Source organism: Cryptotermes secundus, unplaced genomic scaffold (assembly GCF_002891405.2).
Source record: "Cryptotermes secundus unplaced genomic scaffold, Csec_1.0 scaffold536, whole genome shotgun sequence".
NCBI lineage: Eukaryota > Metazoa > Arthropoda > Insecta > Blattodea > Kalotermitidae > Cryptotermes > Cryptotermes secundus.
Genome location: NW_019732862.1, coordinates 332,722 through 351,535, shown reverse-complemented (window position 1 = coordinate 351,535; position 18,814 = coordinate 332,722). Strand labels below are relative to the sequence as shown.

Below are 18,814 nucleotides of genomic sequence, written 5' to 3'. Positions count from 1 at the left end.
CTGTGAAGAGGTATTTGGCAAAAAACAACATTCCAGTGATGGAACATCCACCGTATTCTCCGGACCTAGCACCGTGCGACTTTTTTCTCTTCCCAAAAATCAAGTCTGCGCTGAAAGGGACCAGGTTCGAGTCCGTGGATGCAGTGAAAGCAAAAGCGACGCAACTCTTGAAGAGCATAACACAAGATGACCTGCAGCACTGCTTCCAACAGTGGAAAATTCGCATGGAGCGGTGTAGGGATCGGGGAGGGGACTACACTGAAGGGGATAACATTTCGACTGTCTGATTTTTTTTTAATAAAGGGTTAGAGCATGAATCCGGTTTCTTTATTGCCACACCTTGTATATAGAACACTTTTCCTCTTAATTCTACATAACCTCTAAAAATGTAAACTAAGAGGTTATTCTTAATGGAAGAAAAAAATTAACTTCCAGTGCACATTACACACTATTCATGAAGAATAAAGAAAAATGATGAACTGGGCTTAAATAAGAAGTTTCTTGGATGTAACATTCACTCAACATATGCACAGGCAACAAGCAGAATCCTATCAGCACAGCATTTCTACCATGTCTAGAATCCATCCAACAGCATTAGCAGAATACTGGTGTGGTACAACATAAAAACCATACATCTACCACTGCCCAAGATATGCCACTTGGTTGAAGAACACAAGCTCCAGAGGAACTTTCACCTCTACCATCATTCAAATAACTAGGGGCACTGGCGACACCATGGCATGAGCTAACATGCTGCACTATGCCAATAGTTATCTGGGCAGCCACAGCAAGAAACCTGCAGCATAACTTTAATACAGAATACAACTCTTTTATTGACCGTCACAACACGACAAACAGAAAAAATCAAGGTTAGCGCCCAGCTATGGTTTTGCTACATGTTTCACCCACTAACGGCCATCATCAGGCAAACACATATTAACAAATGTATACCATTGAACTGCTGTACATTAAACTGGATACAATGTTATTAATAATTTAAAATACTTTGCGTAAAAATACAATAAGTCAGATTATATAAAAACTAAAAGTTATTGTATAAAACAATATAAAACTTAATTGATGTTATACAACATCTAATCAGTCATTGATTTTTTACTTTTCATACGTTTCCATGGACCAATTGGAAGTTCGATATTTATTTTATATAAGAATGTATAGGAGGCCCATGATGTTGCAAATCAATTAATCTGAAAATGATACAAAAATAATAGTATTACATTTTGTCATAATTAATAATTGATTTTGATATTGAAGTTGTAGTATATATTATTACTTACTGTATAGTCGGTGCCTCACCTTACGAAGAATTGTCCGTACTGTATGGAAANAAAGATAAGGTGTATGCGTGAGTGAAGGTAGGGGGGGAAGAGGGTGTAACTGTATATTATGTTTGGATGTATCAATTATTACATCGTATATAGGGTTAAACATTTCAGTAAAATTATCATTTAGCTGTAAGTTTTGTTTGCTGATTTCATAAATGTGAAATCTTTCATATGTATCCAAGGTTTGGCCTTTCTTGCCGATATATAGAACTTCCAATGTTTTGTCTCTTGTACCATATTCATGTGTGGTGTCCAATACATGTTGAGCAAATTTGGAACTTTGTCCGTTATTTTTTATGTCTTGTATGTGTTCTTTTAATCTGACCTTAACACACTGCGGACTGGACGGGCCATGCCCTCTACGTTTCCAAGCGTTGCAGACCGGGCGGGCCATACGGCCCTCTACGGTCACATTATGTTGCAAAATGCTATATATCGCTGTGTGGCTTCGTTGAATCGTAACTACTGCGTAGATGACCTCGGGAAAGATTGCTGCCTTATCTAGTAACTCGACCAGAGTCATTTCCTGTCACAACCTAAACAAAATTGGCTTTGTTCTAATCCAAGCTTGCACGTATGAACCACGCAGCTACCAGTTCAACATGGCTCAGAGACGAAATCAGTTGCGATCTCTTGGAGGACAGGAAATATTGGATATGTTCTCCGATGAGCTATCAGATTTGCCAACTGCTTCGTCTTCTGATAGCGAGGCCATTATCAGTGACAGTGACAGTGACGGGGGCCACAGGGCTGCCCAAAAGTGTCAAGTGAAAGTGAGAGCTCCGCTGAAAGTGCGAGTGCCGGGACAGCTACATGGGATAAAGCGGACAAAACCCCCACTTTGGGAAAGTTTACTGGTGATCTGGGGGTGAAGCAGATGCCATTGGACCCAACGGATATGTCTGAAGTTGCGTCACTCTTTTTTGGAGATAATTTCTTTGACGGAAGGGGGACATTCTTCTTCAGTCCTGGAGGGATACTCGCGTTGTGAATATGGTTTCCACTATTCACAATTCGAGCATGGTCGATGTTCAAAGACGACACGAGCAAGTAAAGAAGCCTCTTTGTATTTCCGAGTATAATATGTTCATGAAAGGAGTTGATAGGGCCGACCAGTTCTTGGTCTATTATTCCCTTCCTAGGAAAACAGTAAAATGGACGAAGAAAGTTGCACTGTGGCTTATAAACTGTGCAATTTTCAATTCATTTACGGTTTTCAAAAAGGTGAACAGAAATTCTACTTTGAAATACAAAGCATTTCTGTTGAAACTGGCAAAAGCTTGGGCTACTGACGTCACGGTGGCAGCAGTACCTGCGTCAGACACAGACGTAGTGCAGCCGGGGCCATCTGTTCGCACCCGCCAGATGCCTCAAGTAGACCCCCTGCCGACTCTCGGGTGATATGCAGAAACATATTCTCGTGAAAATTGTGAAGAGTGAATATTGCAAGAAGAAACACCCTTCTAGGCAGTGCCATGTGTGCGCAGAGCACAAGAAGAAGAGTAGAACTGCCTACATGTGCAACTTCTGCGTAATGCCTCTTCAAAAAGGGGAATGTTTCCAGAGATATCACATGCGCAAGCACTTCTAGGAGCTCTGGTAAGTGTTCTCCAAAAATTTCAGTTCATAAAATTAATTAGGAGATTTTATATTAATTTTTAAAGTGAACAGTGCACAAGTTAGTGTAGTAGGTTTAAAAACGCCGGTCCCCAGGGTGATTAAAATGTTTAAACCACCGGTCCGCAATGTGTTAAAGGTACGTCCAGTTTGTCCTATATATTTTAATGGACAGTCAGAACATTGTAGTTGGTAAACCCCACTAAGATTATAGATACCATTTTTGTCATCATTAATTTTTAACAGATGTTTTATATTGTTTTTTGTCTTATATGAGATACCAACTTCAGCATTCTTGAAAAGTTTAATAATAGATCTGATTTCATGTCCAAAATGGGTAAAAGTGGCCCATTTATTTTTTGGAGTAGTATTTTTTTGTGGAGGGTCTTTCTGTTAGTTGTATACTATTTAGTGGGTAGTTACTATTATTTAAAATAGTTCTAACAATATTTTCTTCTATGTTTTTATTGTTTAGCAAAATAGGATATTGATCCATTCGATTAATGAGAAAATTTATAGCTGCTTTTTTGGGTTCAAATCGATGACATGAATTATTGTGAATGATTAGATAAGGAATAAAATATACATTCAAAAAGAGCGAGTAGAATGGAGCACACTAAAGAATATCAAACAGAAATTAATTAATGGTCACTCAATAATAGCAAAAGCCGATAAAGGTAACATACTAGTCATTCTAAAAAAATTAGATTATGTCTATAAACTTGATAACTTCATTAATAATAATAATAATAACTTTACTGAGTTATCACACATCACCAACAAAGTACAACAAATTACAAGGAATTACATAAACAATTGTAAAAACACCATAAAACACAAAGATAATCGAAAATTATAAACATGAACCCCCGCACAGCACACATATACGGCACTATTAAATTACATAAACAAGGACAACCCATACGCCCAATAGTCAATTGGACAAACTGCCCGGCATATAATCTAGCAAAACACTTAAACACAATATTAACAAATACATTACAATTACCTAATGCCTTTAACATGAAAAACACTAGTACACTAGCACACTCATTACAACTCGTTGAAATAAACAACAATACACAAATGTGATCTTTCGACATCGAAAACATGTATACCAATATCCCCACAAAAGAACTTTTCAATATTATTGAAAATATTATAGCTAAAAATCAAAATGTGTCACATGAAACAAAAATTGAAATTAATAATTGCTAAAGATAATACTAGAACAAAATTATATTGAACATAATGGCAAATGGTTTAAACAAAACGAAGGTCTTGCTATGGGAGCACCAACTTCAGCGATTCTTGCCGAAGTATTTATACAATACCTCGAACATACAACTATCATTGATATTTTGACGAAATACCAAATAATAGATTATTTGAGATATGTTGATGATATTTCAATCATTTATAATTCCCATATAACTAATACTGAAAATACATTGTATGAATTCAACAATATTCACCCTAATATAAAATTCACAATAGAAAAACGAATAATAAGATCAATTTCTTAGATTTATCTATCGAAAAAACACACAAAAACCTACAACTACCGATCTAATCATTCACAATAATTCATGTCATCCATTTGAATACAAAAAAGCAGCTATAAATTTTCTCATTAATAGAATGAATCAATATCCCATTTTGCAAAACAATAAAAACATAGAAGAAAATATTGTTAGAACTATTTTAAATAATAATAACTACCCACTAAATACTATACAACTAACACAAAAACCCTCCACAAAAAATACGCCAAAAAATAAATGGGCCACTTTTACCTATTTTGGACATGAAATCAGATCTATTACTAAACTTTTCAAGAATACTAAGAAGGTTGGTATCTCATTCATTCATTCATCAGTAATCTGTCAGATGACAGGTCCACAGTTTCTTTCAAAACAGTTCCTCCACTTAATGCGATCTAGAGCTTTCTCCTTCAAACGAAAATATCCTCTTCTGTCTCCTAGGTCATCCAGCATATTCTTAAGTCTTCTTCCTCGTCTTCTGGTCACTTCTATCCGCCCCTCTATCTTTTCTTCAATAACTTCTTTTAGAAGGCAGTTACCGCGTAAGGTATGACAAATCCAATTAGCCTTCTGTTTTCTTATTTTGTGTAGGATATTCCTCTGCTCACTGACTCTAAATAACACTTCTTCATTTCTCACACAATCGGTCCAACTGATCTTCTCCATCCTTCTCCAACACCACATTTCGAAGCTTTCCAGGAGTTTCTGATCTACTGCCCTAAGTGTCCAAGTTTCAGCCCCATACAAAGCCATGCTCCAAATGTGGCATTTCACTAGTTTCTTTCTCAAATTTAAGCCCAATTTGCTGGTAAAAAGATTCTTCTTCTTGCAAAATGCAGCTTTTGCCATGGCAATCCTAGATTTAATTTCACAAGTACACCTTCCATCATCTGTTAACAAGCTACCCAAATATTTAAAACATTTCACATTCTCCAGTTGTTTCTGGTCTATCTATATTGTGACTGGGGTTGGTTGTCTCGAAATTTTCATTACGCTTGTTTTCTCCACATTCATTTCCATGCCATAGTACCTTCCAGTTCCGATTAGTCTATCAATCATACCCTGTAGCACAGTTTCTTCCTTAGCCATTAACACAAAGTCATCTGCATATTTCGTAGTTTGAATAATTTGCCCTCCTAATTTGAAGTCTCCAAGCCCGTCCAGAGCTTCCTTGGTAAGGCACTCGCTGTACAAGTTGAACAAAATTGGTGATAAACAGCATCCCTGTCAAACTCCTCTTCCAATCTTCACACTTCTTGTCTCCCCTCTGTCCAGTCGCACTCTAACTTTCTGATCCATGTATAATTTGCTACTAAATCTTCTTTCCCGCCAATCGATACCTGTTTCCTTTAGGATCTGCATTAATTTGGTCCAATTTACACGATCAAATGCTTTCTGCCAGTCTATAAAGCAAGCACACAGTTCTTCACCTATCTCCAAAGTTCGTTCTGCTATAATTCTCATCATCCCAATTGTATCCCTGGTTCCTTTTCCTCTTCTAAATCCAAAATGATCCTCTCCAAGTATATCCTCTATTTTCCTTTCAATCCCTCTTCCAAGTATCTTTGCTATTATCTTTGCTGTATGTGCAATAAGGCTTATCATGTGATGGTCGCTGCATTTTGTAGCTTTTGTCTTTCTCTTTAAGGCAATCATTGTCACTTCTGTAAAGTCCTTGGGCCACTACCCAGTTTCATATATGGTGTTTATTAGTTTTGTCAGTGTCTTCAAACCACCTTCTCCCAGTAACTTAAGCACATCTCCAGGTACATCATCATCTCCTGTAGTCTTTCCATTCCTCATGTCCTTGATAGCTTTTCCCACCTCACTTTGTAAAATATATGGTCCTTTCTCGTCTGTATCTACTTCTTCTTCTGGTTCCACTTCGAAGGTTTCTGGCCGATTAGGTCGATCATATAGTTCTGTAATATAATTTTCCCAAATTTTCAGCACTTGCCTCTGATCTACTATTCTATTCCACTGGAAGTCTTCGATGCCAATATTTTGAATCCCACGGTTCTCTTTCCATCCTAGTTCTTTTGTCTTCATGTACATCAATGGTATCTCATATAAGACAAAAAACAATAAAACATCTGTTGAAAATTAATGATGACAAAAATGATATCTATAATCTTAGTGGGGTTTACCAACTACAATGTTCTGACTGTCCATTAAAATATATAGGACAACTGGACGTACCTTTAAGGTCAGATTCAAAGAACACATACGAGACATAAAAAATAACAGACAAAGTTCAAAATTTGCTCAACATGTATTGGACACCACACATGAATATGGTACGAGAGACAAAACATTGGAAGTTCTATATATCGGCAAGAAAGGCCGAACCTTGGATATGTACGAAAGATTTCACATTTACGAAATCAGCAAACAAAACTTACAGCTAAATGATAATTTTACTGAAATGTTTAACCCTATATACGATGTAATCATTGATACATACAAAACATAATATACAGTTATACCCTCTTCCCCCCCTACCTTCACTCCCGCATACACCTTACCTTTACCCCCCCCCCTCCCCCTCTTACATTGACCTTAATCCTGCATCACCGAATCAGTTGTTGTCTACTTTCCATACAGCATGGATAATTCTTTGTAAGATGAGGCACCGACTATACAGTAAGTAATAATATATATACTGTATACTACATCTTCAATATCAAAATCAATTATTAATTATGACAAAATGTAATATTATTATTTTTGTATCATTTTCAGATTAATTAATTTACAACATCATGGGCCTCCTATACATTCTTATATAAAATAAATATCAAACTTCCAATTGGTCCATGGAAACGTATGAAAAGTAAAAAATCAATGACTGATTAGATGTTGTATAACATCAATTAAGTTTTATATTGTTTTATACAATAACTTTTAGTTTTTATATAATCTGATTTATTGTATTTTTACGCAAAGTATTTTAAATTATTAATAACATTGTATCCAATTTAATGTACAGCAGTTCAATGGTATACATTTGTTAATATGTGTTTGCCTGACGATGGCCGTTAGTGGGTGAAACATGTAGCAAAATCATAGCTGGGCGCTAACCTTGATTTTTTCTGTTTGTCAGGTTGTGACGGTCAGTAAAAGAGTTGTATATTGTAACACAACAGGATGCATGAAATGAAAATTTAATACAGACGGTGGTTACCAGTTCAGCCCTGACTGGTAGATCATCCAGATGGTCAAGCAGCAGAAAGATCACAAACATATTGTTCCCATGGACCCCATGCCATTTGGAGGAACAGTTACAGCACCACCAAAATTGCTCATCTATTTGCTTCCATCTCTAAAGCAACACAAACATTTACTTTAAAATTTAATTTACAATCACATTTAAAATTCATGAAATATCATTAAAATCACATTACATTTAATTGTTGCAACACGTTTCAGCCTTATAAGGCCATCATCAGGCAACTATTAAATGACTGAAATTGCCACACTACATCTGCTCATGTCAAAATATTTACATGCTATTACTGCATGTTGTCGTCATTTAAAAACGTCTGCCCACACTTCACTCACCCTATTTCTATATTGTGGCATCCACGCTGTGTTATTTTTGTGCGCAGTTCACCTTAGTCGTGCATGTATCCCTTGTATTGATCAATACAAGGGATACATGCCCAACTAAAGTAAACAACAACATGCAGTAACAGCAAGTAAATATATGGGCATGTGAGCTCAGTCAGCCTGAGGGTGGCCTTATAGTGTCAAAACAAGTTGCAACAATTAAATAAAATGTGATTTTAATGACATTTTATGAATTTAAATGTGACTGTAAATCACATTTTTAAAATAAAGCTTTGTGTTTCATTAAAAATGGAAGCAAGTAAACGAGTGATGTATCAATGCAACAGGATGCTGAAATATAATATTACCACCACAATTGGGTATGGAGTGCGCCCCCCCCCCACAAAGAACAAACCCCAACCTGCCCACTGCCCCTGTCTAGACTCATCTCCCTTCTAAGACAAGACCTACCTTCCCATCCTTTCAATAATGATGATACCCCTACCATTCAATTTATAACATAGAACTTAAGCAACACATACCTACTTAGCACTTGGATGAATGACATTAGATAATAATGGCATTTTTATGCACAGACCCTAAAAGGGCCATCTGCACAAATCTCCTGGTCCACTACACACTTTGACTTTTAACCCTTTCCAGCAGTATGTCAATATATAATCAACATGGTGACAGTGCTTCCACAGATGAATGTAAATAAACTTTCTTTCGCATTTCTCCAGTCATACTTGTATGTGGGTCATTTGTTGGTACTGGCCACTGTATACTGTGCCATTGCATTCATGAATGGTTTGTCTGTCTTCTTCTGCCATCTGGAAGTCATAATTTCAACAAATGCCATTTATACGAGGGGAAGTCAATAATTATCCGCAATGCAGTTGTATTTGTGTTTCTGGTGGCAGCACTGTCATTTTGCGCAGCATCACCATGCGTGGTTTCCTTTTCATTATTTCTGCCCAGGTTTGTTGCTGTTAGGTCAGTTCCATTATCGCTGCCTTGCCGTTAATCATGGCTGCTCCGCTTTCTGTTTGCACCAAAGAAGAGCAACGTTCAGTGATCCGGTTTTTGTGGTTGGAAAGTGTATTAGGGGCCGCAATCCATCAAAGACTTTCAGCACAATACCGGAACAGTGTTTTGCCGCAATGGAGTGTCTACGAATGGATTGAAAATTTCAAAACTGGTCATAAAAGTGTTACGCATGAGGAAGGAGCCGGACGACCATCCACGGCCACAAATGAGGACAACATTGAGCATTCAGGTGACATGGTTCTGTTAGACAGACAAGTGACTATTGATGAAGAGGCAAATCGTCTGCAAATTAGCCATGGTTCTGCCTACGAAATCAGCCACAACAGACTTGGGTTTCATAAAGTCTCTGCAAGATAGGTCCCAAAACAACTCACAGTGTTGCATAAACAAACGTGCTTGGACATCTGCCAACAACATTTGGATTGCTATGGTAACGAACGTGACGTCTTCTTAGACAGAATAATCACTGGTGACGAAACATGGATCCATCATTGTGAGCCGGAGAGTAAACGGCAGAGTATGGAATGGAAACATCCACAATTGCCCAGCAAGAAAAAGTTCAAAAGCCAACCAACCACAGGAAAACTGATGCTTACTGTTTTTTGGGACTCACAACGCCCAGTACTGGAACATTATCAGGAGAGGGGCACAACAATGAACAGTGCTCATTACAGTGAGATGCTTACTGAAAGGCTAAAACCTGCAATTTGAAGCAAATGCCAAGGACTACTGTCGAAAGGTGTTGTGTTGTTGCACGACAATGCCTGTCCACATACTGCTGCCCATACTATTGAAACCCTACAGAAACTCAAGTTGATGTAATGGCTCATCCTCCGTATAGTCCTGATCTCGCCCCTTCTGACTGCCACTTGTTTGGTCCACTCAAAGAGGCATTAAGGGGCCATCGAATCACCTCGGACCAAGAAGTGAAGGAAGCGGTGCATGCGTGGCTCGCTGCTCAGCCGAAAACCTTCTTTTCTGAGGGCATCAAGAAGCTTGTACAACGATGGATCAAGTGCGTTGAAAAGCAAGAGGACTATGTTGAAAAATGATGTTAATGTAAGTTTCCTATATGCATTGAAATAAAATTTATAGCTACATTGCGGATAATTATTGACTTACCTACGTATATTATGGCATGTCACATGGCATGGTATCACGTTCCAGCAAACCTGGCCCCTCTGGCTTCAAAAAACAAAAATTTAATCCCTTGTATGATGGAGATGAGGAAGCTATTTGTGTTATGGTAAATGAAGAATGTAATATTCATTCTGATGATGACATGGATTTGGAAATTGAAAGAGAAACTGCAAGTGAATAATCAAGCAATAAAGTCAGAAAGTGAGTGAATCAATTGGCGTGAGTGTTGATGTGTGGAAAGAAGTGAAAATGGGAAACAACAAACCCATGGGATTCACATTTATTAAGAATGTAGGCGCACAATTTAACCTTCTGCCAGCTGCATGGCCCATGGATTTTAGTTCATTTTTCGATGAGCTAATGAATTACACTATTACAGAAACAAACAGATACATGAGAGACAAAACTGCAGAACTTCAGCTAAGCACAAGGTCCATTTTGAATAGGTGGTGTGATGTCTGTTCCCGAAATGAAGGTGAGCTCTTGCTGAAAATATGAAAATCTAGTAGGCGGTGTGCACAACCCAAGAAAGAGGTCACATCTGGGAACAGCAGAGAGAGAGAGAGAGAGAGAGAGAGAAGAGGCTAAATAAAGTGCCTCACTTCCTTTACCATTATGACATGAAGAAATGCAAATTGCATCATGTACAGCAATTGGAAGATCAAGTTAGCCAGAAAAGAAACATATTTATATTGTAGGACCTGTATAAATCAACTGGCCATGTGCCCTGGGAATAAGATATCACACTCTAAAGAACTTCAGAAGGTTTCAGTATAGGTCCCATAGCTTCTTGGGTTTTGTTGTTTGTGCGCACAGATGAGTAAGTGACATTTATAAGAGAAGGGAATATGCATATGCTTTGTAACAGAGAACTGTAAAGCACCACTACCTCTCTCAACAAAACTGATGTCATACACCCTACAAATAAGAGAATTTGTCTTCTTGTATTACACCCATAAGCACAATTTTTGCTTTCTTCACTTTATGCCTTTATTGCATCAAATTTTTGGGCACAGCAGTTCACTTGTTGGTTCTGGAGGCATTTAAATTCCTTCACATCCTGGCTGCAGAAATTTCTAATCATGTGACGCCTGTAAAGGATTAAGATGGAGGCAGTGCATGTTCTCTGAAACACTGGCAACATCACCCACATCCTCACAGCACTCACAGCCCAAGAACAGAATTAACCTTTAAATTCAGGATTTTTGAAATGGTGGTAGCTTGAGCTGGCCAGAGTTCATTTAAATGTCCGTTCCTGTTAGGATGCTTACATTGTATTTAAAAATACTGTATCTAATACAATTTTTTATGATAAATGAATGGAATTAACTATGTTTCTATCAGCAAAGAACATAGTGTCACATATTACAACATATAAGATTTGAAAATGTTCAGACAAAAAAGTTATACTCTATTTTTTTTAATTTTGAAGCATACTGTAAAAATTGTTTCCCACTTGTAACACTTGAAATATTTTCTCTTTTCTGGTGCCATAAAGCAGTTAGAAGCAATAGAATCATTTGGTTCTCTGCTGGCAAGTTTCACATCCTTGTTACCCTCTTCAGATATTCAAGTCTTTTGACTAAAGGACAGAAAAGTGAAAGCATGGCAGTTCAAGTAAGGTTACAGGGAATATTCTTTGTTCCCTTCCATTGCATCTGCAAGAGAATAATGCCCTTCCTAAAATTGCAAACAAACACTTGCACCGTAGCTGAGATACAGAGCATAAGTTCATGGTGAATTTGAATATTGTATTTTCATTTCATGGCAATGGCAATTAAACATTGTTTCAAAATTGAAAGGCAGCTGAACTGCAAGATATGTGACATGGGACTGTGCATTTTTGGGTGCTTCAAGAAGTACCATACAAAGGTGAGATTAAATTACATGACTTGGGGGGGGGGGGGAAGCTTGTATGCAAGCAATCTAACAAAAGAAAGGTATGCACTTTAACTTTTACTCTATTTAAAACATATTTAGGATTGTGCACACACTTCTATTAGTGGCATGTGCACGTGCTTCCACTAGCAGTGTTTAAATGCCTGGCTGCACAGATCGGGGTACTTTGGCTATGATGACCATATTCATCAGTGTACCAATAAGTGCATTTCAGATGTTAAAGGTTAACATCAGTTATGACGTGACCACAAATATAAAGGAGGAAGGGTGGAAAAACTCAGATTCACCAAATGAATATAACAGAAACAGATTACTGTTCAAAGTGATATTTTGAAGAGGAAAAAAATGAATTGCAAAGGACAGCAGGATGATTTTGAAGGCAATTCCAGCAATGACAGTAATCTGTCCACTTCTGGCCCAAGAGAGGATGAAGGCACTGACAATGATGTTTCAAGTATAAAACAAACTGAGTTATTTTTGTATTATAAAAATCTGAAAAAAAAAAAATTGGTTTTTCATTATTGTATAAAAATTCAGTATAGGAATTTCAGTTACAATACATAACACAAAGCATTGTGTCACTAAGTGTACTGCCAATGATAAGAATTTCCCCTCTCCTTATTGCCTAGCTAGGGCACTTGCAGTGCTCTGCATTTCCTCTTACTAATTATAAGGTCAACACAGACAGGTAATATATTCAAGAATAAATGTTCCATGCCGCTGCTGTCTTAGTAACTATGGCTACACATATATGGAATTCTTACTTCTCTGCATGGGAAAAGTCTGTAGAAGAGGAACGTTTTGCAAGGCTTCCTGTAGCCAGTGACAATTGCTCCAAGATCAAGAGGTTTCCCTTCTGGGTATGCTATGGTGATGTCCAGCACCCAGTTCACATGAGCTGGATACACACCCACACCTGTACATATCAGTAAAGTACTACATGATGTAAAGGAACAAACAAGGTCACTAGCTTATCATGTACGTACATGCAACTTTTGATAATACAAAGTCAAACAGCATTTCACACAATAACATTAGATAAAGTGAGTATCATGAATGGTTGAACTGCTGTTGGCCTTCTGAATTCTATATCCTTAGCTTCTGACCTAAGACAAACTGGTAAGTAATGGCACTTGTAAAAGAACACCCCGACAAAGGGAGTGATAAGCACCTTCTGCATCTAAATTCAAAGTGACTACTTGAACTAATTTCAATCACACAAATGTTCTCTATATTAAAACATGTCCAAATTCCACATAAATCATACCATCAAAGTTCACTGTGGAATCTCCATTGTTGTTGCCTCCAAGATTGCTATTTTTTTCTGGACCAACACTGTCTACAATAGTCTGAAGTGCACCCACTCTTGGCAGAGACACATGCTGTAATACTGGTAAATTGTTCCTCAGTGCAAACCTATGCAAGAACAAGCAATTTACTATACATGGTCTTATGGAATACAGTTGGTAATAAGAAATGTTCTCAAAGTAACTAAAATAGAAAAGATCTTGAAGGAAAGTTAGGGGATGCACATAAAATATGATTTTAAACATAGTTTTATTCATCTCCTGTAAATGCACACAGTTACCTGCACTTTCAGCTAATCCAAACAAATCATAAAATTAATGAGTTTTTCAAACAGTTCTATAATATTAACCCCAAAGAAACTCTTCCGCCTTTGTTCTAGAAACATTGCAAATTATCTGTTACACCGTAAGATGCACATGGATTCATAACCTGTTACAGGGTGGTTTAAATATAACTGGGACTGATTTTTTTTTTAAATATAATTGCCAAACACTTATTTGCACATGACAGTCTTCAACGTACTCCATTCGGGAGTCAACACATTTTTTCCAACGTTCTGGAAGCATCGTGATGACCTTTCTAAAAAGGCTTGTGGTTGGGGGTGTATCCACTCCCAAAAAGTCTGGATGATGGCGTCGTCCACAAACTGCATGCCATGCAAGTCTGATTTGATCCTTCCGAACAGGTAGAAATCACTTGGGGCCAAATCGAGACTGTACGGCGGATGTGTCAGAAGGTTCCATTTCAATTTCCAGAGGGTTTCCATTGTTGTTTTGGCTGTATGGGGGCGTGCATTGTCTTCAAGGAAGGCTATCTGCGTTCCACCTGTCTTCCACTTGGATTGGATCTTTTCCTTCATGCCTGTTGCCAGGAGGTCTGAGTAATAAGCTGCATTGTCTGTTCTGTCATCTGTCAGAAAGTCTACATGGATAACCCCCTGCCAGTCCCACAAGAATGTTGCCATCACTTTTCCTGCCGAATGGCTCCTCCACGTTCACTTGGGTTTGGGAGAACTGGTATGCCGCCACTCGTGTGATGACTGCTGGGACTCGGGAATGAATAGTGCACCCACGTTTCATCGGTGGTCACTATAGACTTCAAAAATGCATCACCTTCGTCTTCAAACTGCTGTAGGAGATGACTGGCAGCTTGCATGCACACCATTTTGTTCACGTCCATCAAAGTGCGTGGCACCCACCGTGCATTCACCTTGCGATATTGCAGGCAGTATTTTATGATGTCTTCTACACTACCAACACTGATGGAGAGCACTGCTCCAAGTTCCTTGATAGTGATGCACCTACTCTCATTAATAAGCACGATCAATGTTTGGCTCAGTGACGGATGTTTGCGGCTGATGATCATGTGGTTCATTCTCCACGCACTGTCTGCCCTCTCTGAAGCACTTACACCATTGAAACACATGAGAGACAATCTTCTCCATACTGTTGTTGGAGCCTGTGGTGAATTTCAGTGGACAGGACGTTTTCTCCGAGGAATTTGATCACAATGTGTTGTTCCACGCTCCGCAGTACCTTCTGTTTTCTCATAACTCTAGCAACTCCCAGACAGGACTGAACAGGTTCTAACCCAAACAGGAGAGAGGGTGGAGGTTGTGGCTTCACTCTCTCAAGGTTGCACAGCTGCTGCGTGGTGGGGCTTGTTTACACACAAATCAGTCCCAGTCATATTTGAACCATCTTGTATTTTCATTTTGTAAAAGAATAGGAAAAAGTCAAGTAAATAAAAGACTAACATAATAATCATGCCAGATTTTGTTCAATGTCGTTGTCATCATCACCACCATCCTCTTCTTCATAATCACCACCATCATCACTGGCAAAACAGTCCTTTTTGTGCCATCTTACTTATTTACGAGGGTCGTACTGAAAGTCATGAGCAACAACTTTTTGTAAAATAACATGCTTTATTACTGACAAACCAAATACACCACCTCAATCTACAGACATTTCTTTATTTTTCCACATAATCACCACTTCTTTGTACGCATTTCTCCCAGCGTTCTGGGAGTTTGAAAATTCCCCTTCTGTAAAATTCTATTCCAGCCATCTGAAGACACTGAGGCACTGCTTTCTGAATTGCCTCCCTTATCTCAAAACGTTGTCCACGCAGCTGATCCTTCACAAATCCAAAAAGATGGTAGTCGGAGGGTGCCAGATCAGGGCTATAGGAGGGGTGTGAAAGAACTTCCAACCCCATCTTTGCAATTGCTTCCAATGTAACCTTTGTGGTCTTCAGTCAATAACCAGGGGATCCAATGAGCACAAACTTTCCTATAGCCCAAGCTTTCAATCATCTCCTGTACTGCACTGTGCTCTATTCCAAATTTTCGGGCTATTGTGTCCACAGTCACACGCCTGTCATCTTGATTGATCTCATCCACTCTTTCCTTGTTGCGTTCAGTTGAGGCTGTTTGAGGGCGACCGCGCCGAGGGTCATCTTCGATGCTGGTGTTCTCATCGTCATCTTCGATGCTGGTGTTCTCATCTTTAAAATGTTTCACCCATCTTCAAACATTGCTCACACCCATGCACACACTTCCATAAGCATGCTGAATTTAGAAAGCAGTGTGCCAGTGTCTTCAGATGGCTGGAACGGAATTTTACAGAAGGGGAATTTTCAAACTCCCAGAACGCTGGGAGAAATGTGTACAAATAAGTGTTGATTATGTGGAAAAATAAAGACAGGTCTGTCAATTGAGGTGGTGTATTTGGTTTGTCAATAATAAAGCATGTTACTCTACAAAAAATTGTTGCTCATGACTTTCAGTACGACCTACGTACTTACTTACATACGGAATTGAGCCCTTCTTGAGGAGAAGCCAAATCTGCAGCTTCTCAAGAATTTCTCAGCATTTTATGGAACATGAAGGATCACTACCCTGTTCACAAGAGCCTTCCACTAGTCCCTATCCTGAGCCAGATCAATCCAATCCATACCATCCCATCCTATCTCTCTAAGATCCATTTTGATATTGTCCAACAACCTATGCCTTGGTCTTCCCAGTGGTCTCCTTCCTTCTGGCCTTCCCACCAATATCCTATATGCATTCCTCAACTCTCCCATTTGTGCTACATGCCCTGCCCACCTCATCCTCCTTGACTTGATCATTCTAATTATACTTGGAGAAGAGTACAAGTTATGAAACTCCTCATTATGCAGTTTTCTCCAACCTCCTGTCACTTCATTTGTCTTCGGTCCAAATATTCTCAACACCCTGTTCTCAAACACCCTCAGTCCATGTTCCTCCCTTAATGTCAGAGACCAAGTTTCACAGCCATACAGAACCACAGGCAAAATTATAGTTTTGTATATTTTAATTTTTATGTTTTTGAACAACAGATGAGAAGACAAAAGGCTCTGAACTGAATGGTAGCAAGCATTACCCGAGTTCAATCGCCTCTTAATTTCCACCTGAATCATGTTTTGATTTGTTAACTTTGCTCCCAAATATATGAACTGTGCCACATTTTCAGAACATCTGTTTCCTATCTTTACGTCATGATTTTGCCCAGCATTTTGGTGACGAGCCAGCAACATATACTTAGTTTTCTCTGTGTTTACTTCTAGACAAACCTCCTTACTTGCGTCAATTGAAGTTTGTGTGTTTTTCTTTATGGTATTTATATTATCACACAGAAGATTCACATCACCGGCATAGAGCAACAGCTGATGTGTCCCGTTTAATTTCAGTCCCGCCTGGTTTCCCTGGACCTTCCTAATGACATATTCTAAAACAAATTTGAAGAGGAGTGGTGATAAAGCATCTCCTTGTTTTAGACCATTCTGAATAGGAAATTTGTAAGACAAATGTTTACCTACACGGACTTTACTACACGTTTTATTTAAACACATTTTAATCAACCTAACTAGTTTCATGGGTATCCCAAACTCTATTAGAATACTGATCAATACTTCCCTCCTAACTGAATCACAGGCATTTTTGAAGTCTATGAATAGTTACTTCGTACTCCCATTTTTTCTCCAATATCTGACAAATGCAAAAGATCTGATCTGTAGTTGATCTGTTACGTCGAAACCCACACTGATGATCCCCAATAATTTCATCTATATATGGACTTTGCCTTGAGAGAAAAATATTGGACAAAATTGTATATGAAGTTGATAGCAGTGATATCCCCTGATAATTACTACAGTTTTATCACCCTTCTTGTGAACTGGTACAATAATAGACTCCTTCCACTGATCAGGAAATTTTTCCTTATGCCAAATAGAAGTAATTAACTTATGGATCTTAGAATGTAATATCTCGCCTCCTCCTTGAACAAGTTCAGCTGGAATATGATGACTAGCTGGCAATTTATACCTTTTCAATTTTGCAATAGCACTTTCAACCTCAAAAGGGCTAGGATCAGGTATTAGTGGCTCAGCTGCATGGATTTCTGTCTGCCTAACAGCACTGACCCTATGTACATTCAATAACTGAGAGAAGTAGTTCTTCCTCCTATTCAAAATGTTGTGGGAATCTGGAAGCAGATCACCATTCTCGTCCTTCACTAAGTTACTGCTGGGCTGGTAACCCCTCTTAAAGTCATTTATTCCTCTATACAGGTCTCTATGTTCTTGTTCTTACTGTTCATTGCAAGCTCACCAATTTTGTCTTCCAGATATTCCCTTTTTTTTTGTTCCTGAAATGCCTGCTGGTTTCACGTCTTACATTGTTCAGATCATCCCCATTTAACTCGCTTGGATCCTGTAACCATTGCAATTTGGCCTGCTTTCTTTGATCTAATAATTTTGAGCATGTCCATGATTTATTCTGACCATCTTACAGTGCATACATTTATTCACATTACTCTTCTCTCTTGCACTACATGTTTCAGCACTAAAGTGCCATCTTCAGGTGCTTTTCGATGTATGTCGAACTACTTCATTGCATGCCCTGTTGTCTTTATACTAAAATAACTAAAATATATATTCCGTCATATATATTGATAAATTTTAAATATTAAAAATATTAAAACTGTTCACGATTTATCATCCTTATGTCATATCTCAATATGCGAGTCACACCTATCTTCTTCTATTGGAGTATTCTTCCTACTTTCATGTGTGTATTGTGCTTTGTGTTGTGTCTTGCTCCTGTGACTGCGTGTATTATAACATTACAACTCCATTATCATTACTAATTTCATGCAAACTGTCATTCCCAACTGTAGGTTTGAAAATGTCTTCCCTCCCTACAGCAACCTCAAATAATCTACAAACCCATGAGTGCTAAAAGTGAGAGGCCACTACTTTCACTTTCACTTTCACTTTTTTTATTTGTTCCATAGATCGTTATTGACAAACATGCCACAGGATGTAGAACATGTCAAA

At 38.3% G+C, this 18,814-nt stretch overlaps 1 protein-coding gene across 4 annotated transcripts in view; it reads right to left on the bottom strand.

Moving 5' to 3' along the window:
- LOC111867798 (acyl-CoA:lysophosphatidylglycerol acyltransferase 1) overlaps positions 1-18,814 on the bottom strand; it is a 38,513-nt gene that overhangs the window by 5,817 nt on the left and 13,882 nt on the right. For 3 of the 4 annotated variants that reach the window (XM_023857961.2, XM_023857963.2, XM_023857964.2), the window contains exons 6-7: positions 13,413-13,561; positions 12,910-13,061 (exon numbers count right to left, since the gene is read on the bottom strand). In XM_023857961.2, the coding sequence (XP_023713729.1) occupies positions 12,910-13,061; positions 13,413-13,561 (301 nt within the window). Of the gene's footprint in view, positions 1-8,784; positions 8,890-12,909; positions 13,062-13,412; positions 13,562-18,814 lie in introns of those variants that run through there. The other variant, XM_033752809.1, reaches the window with a different exon arrangement.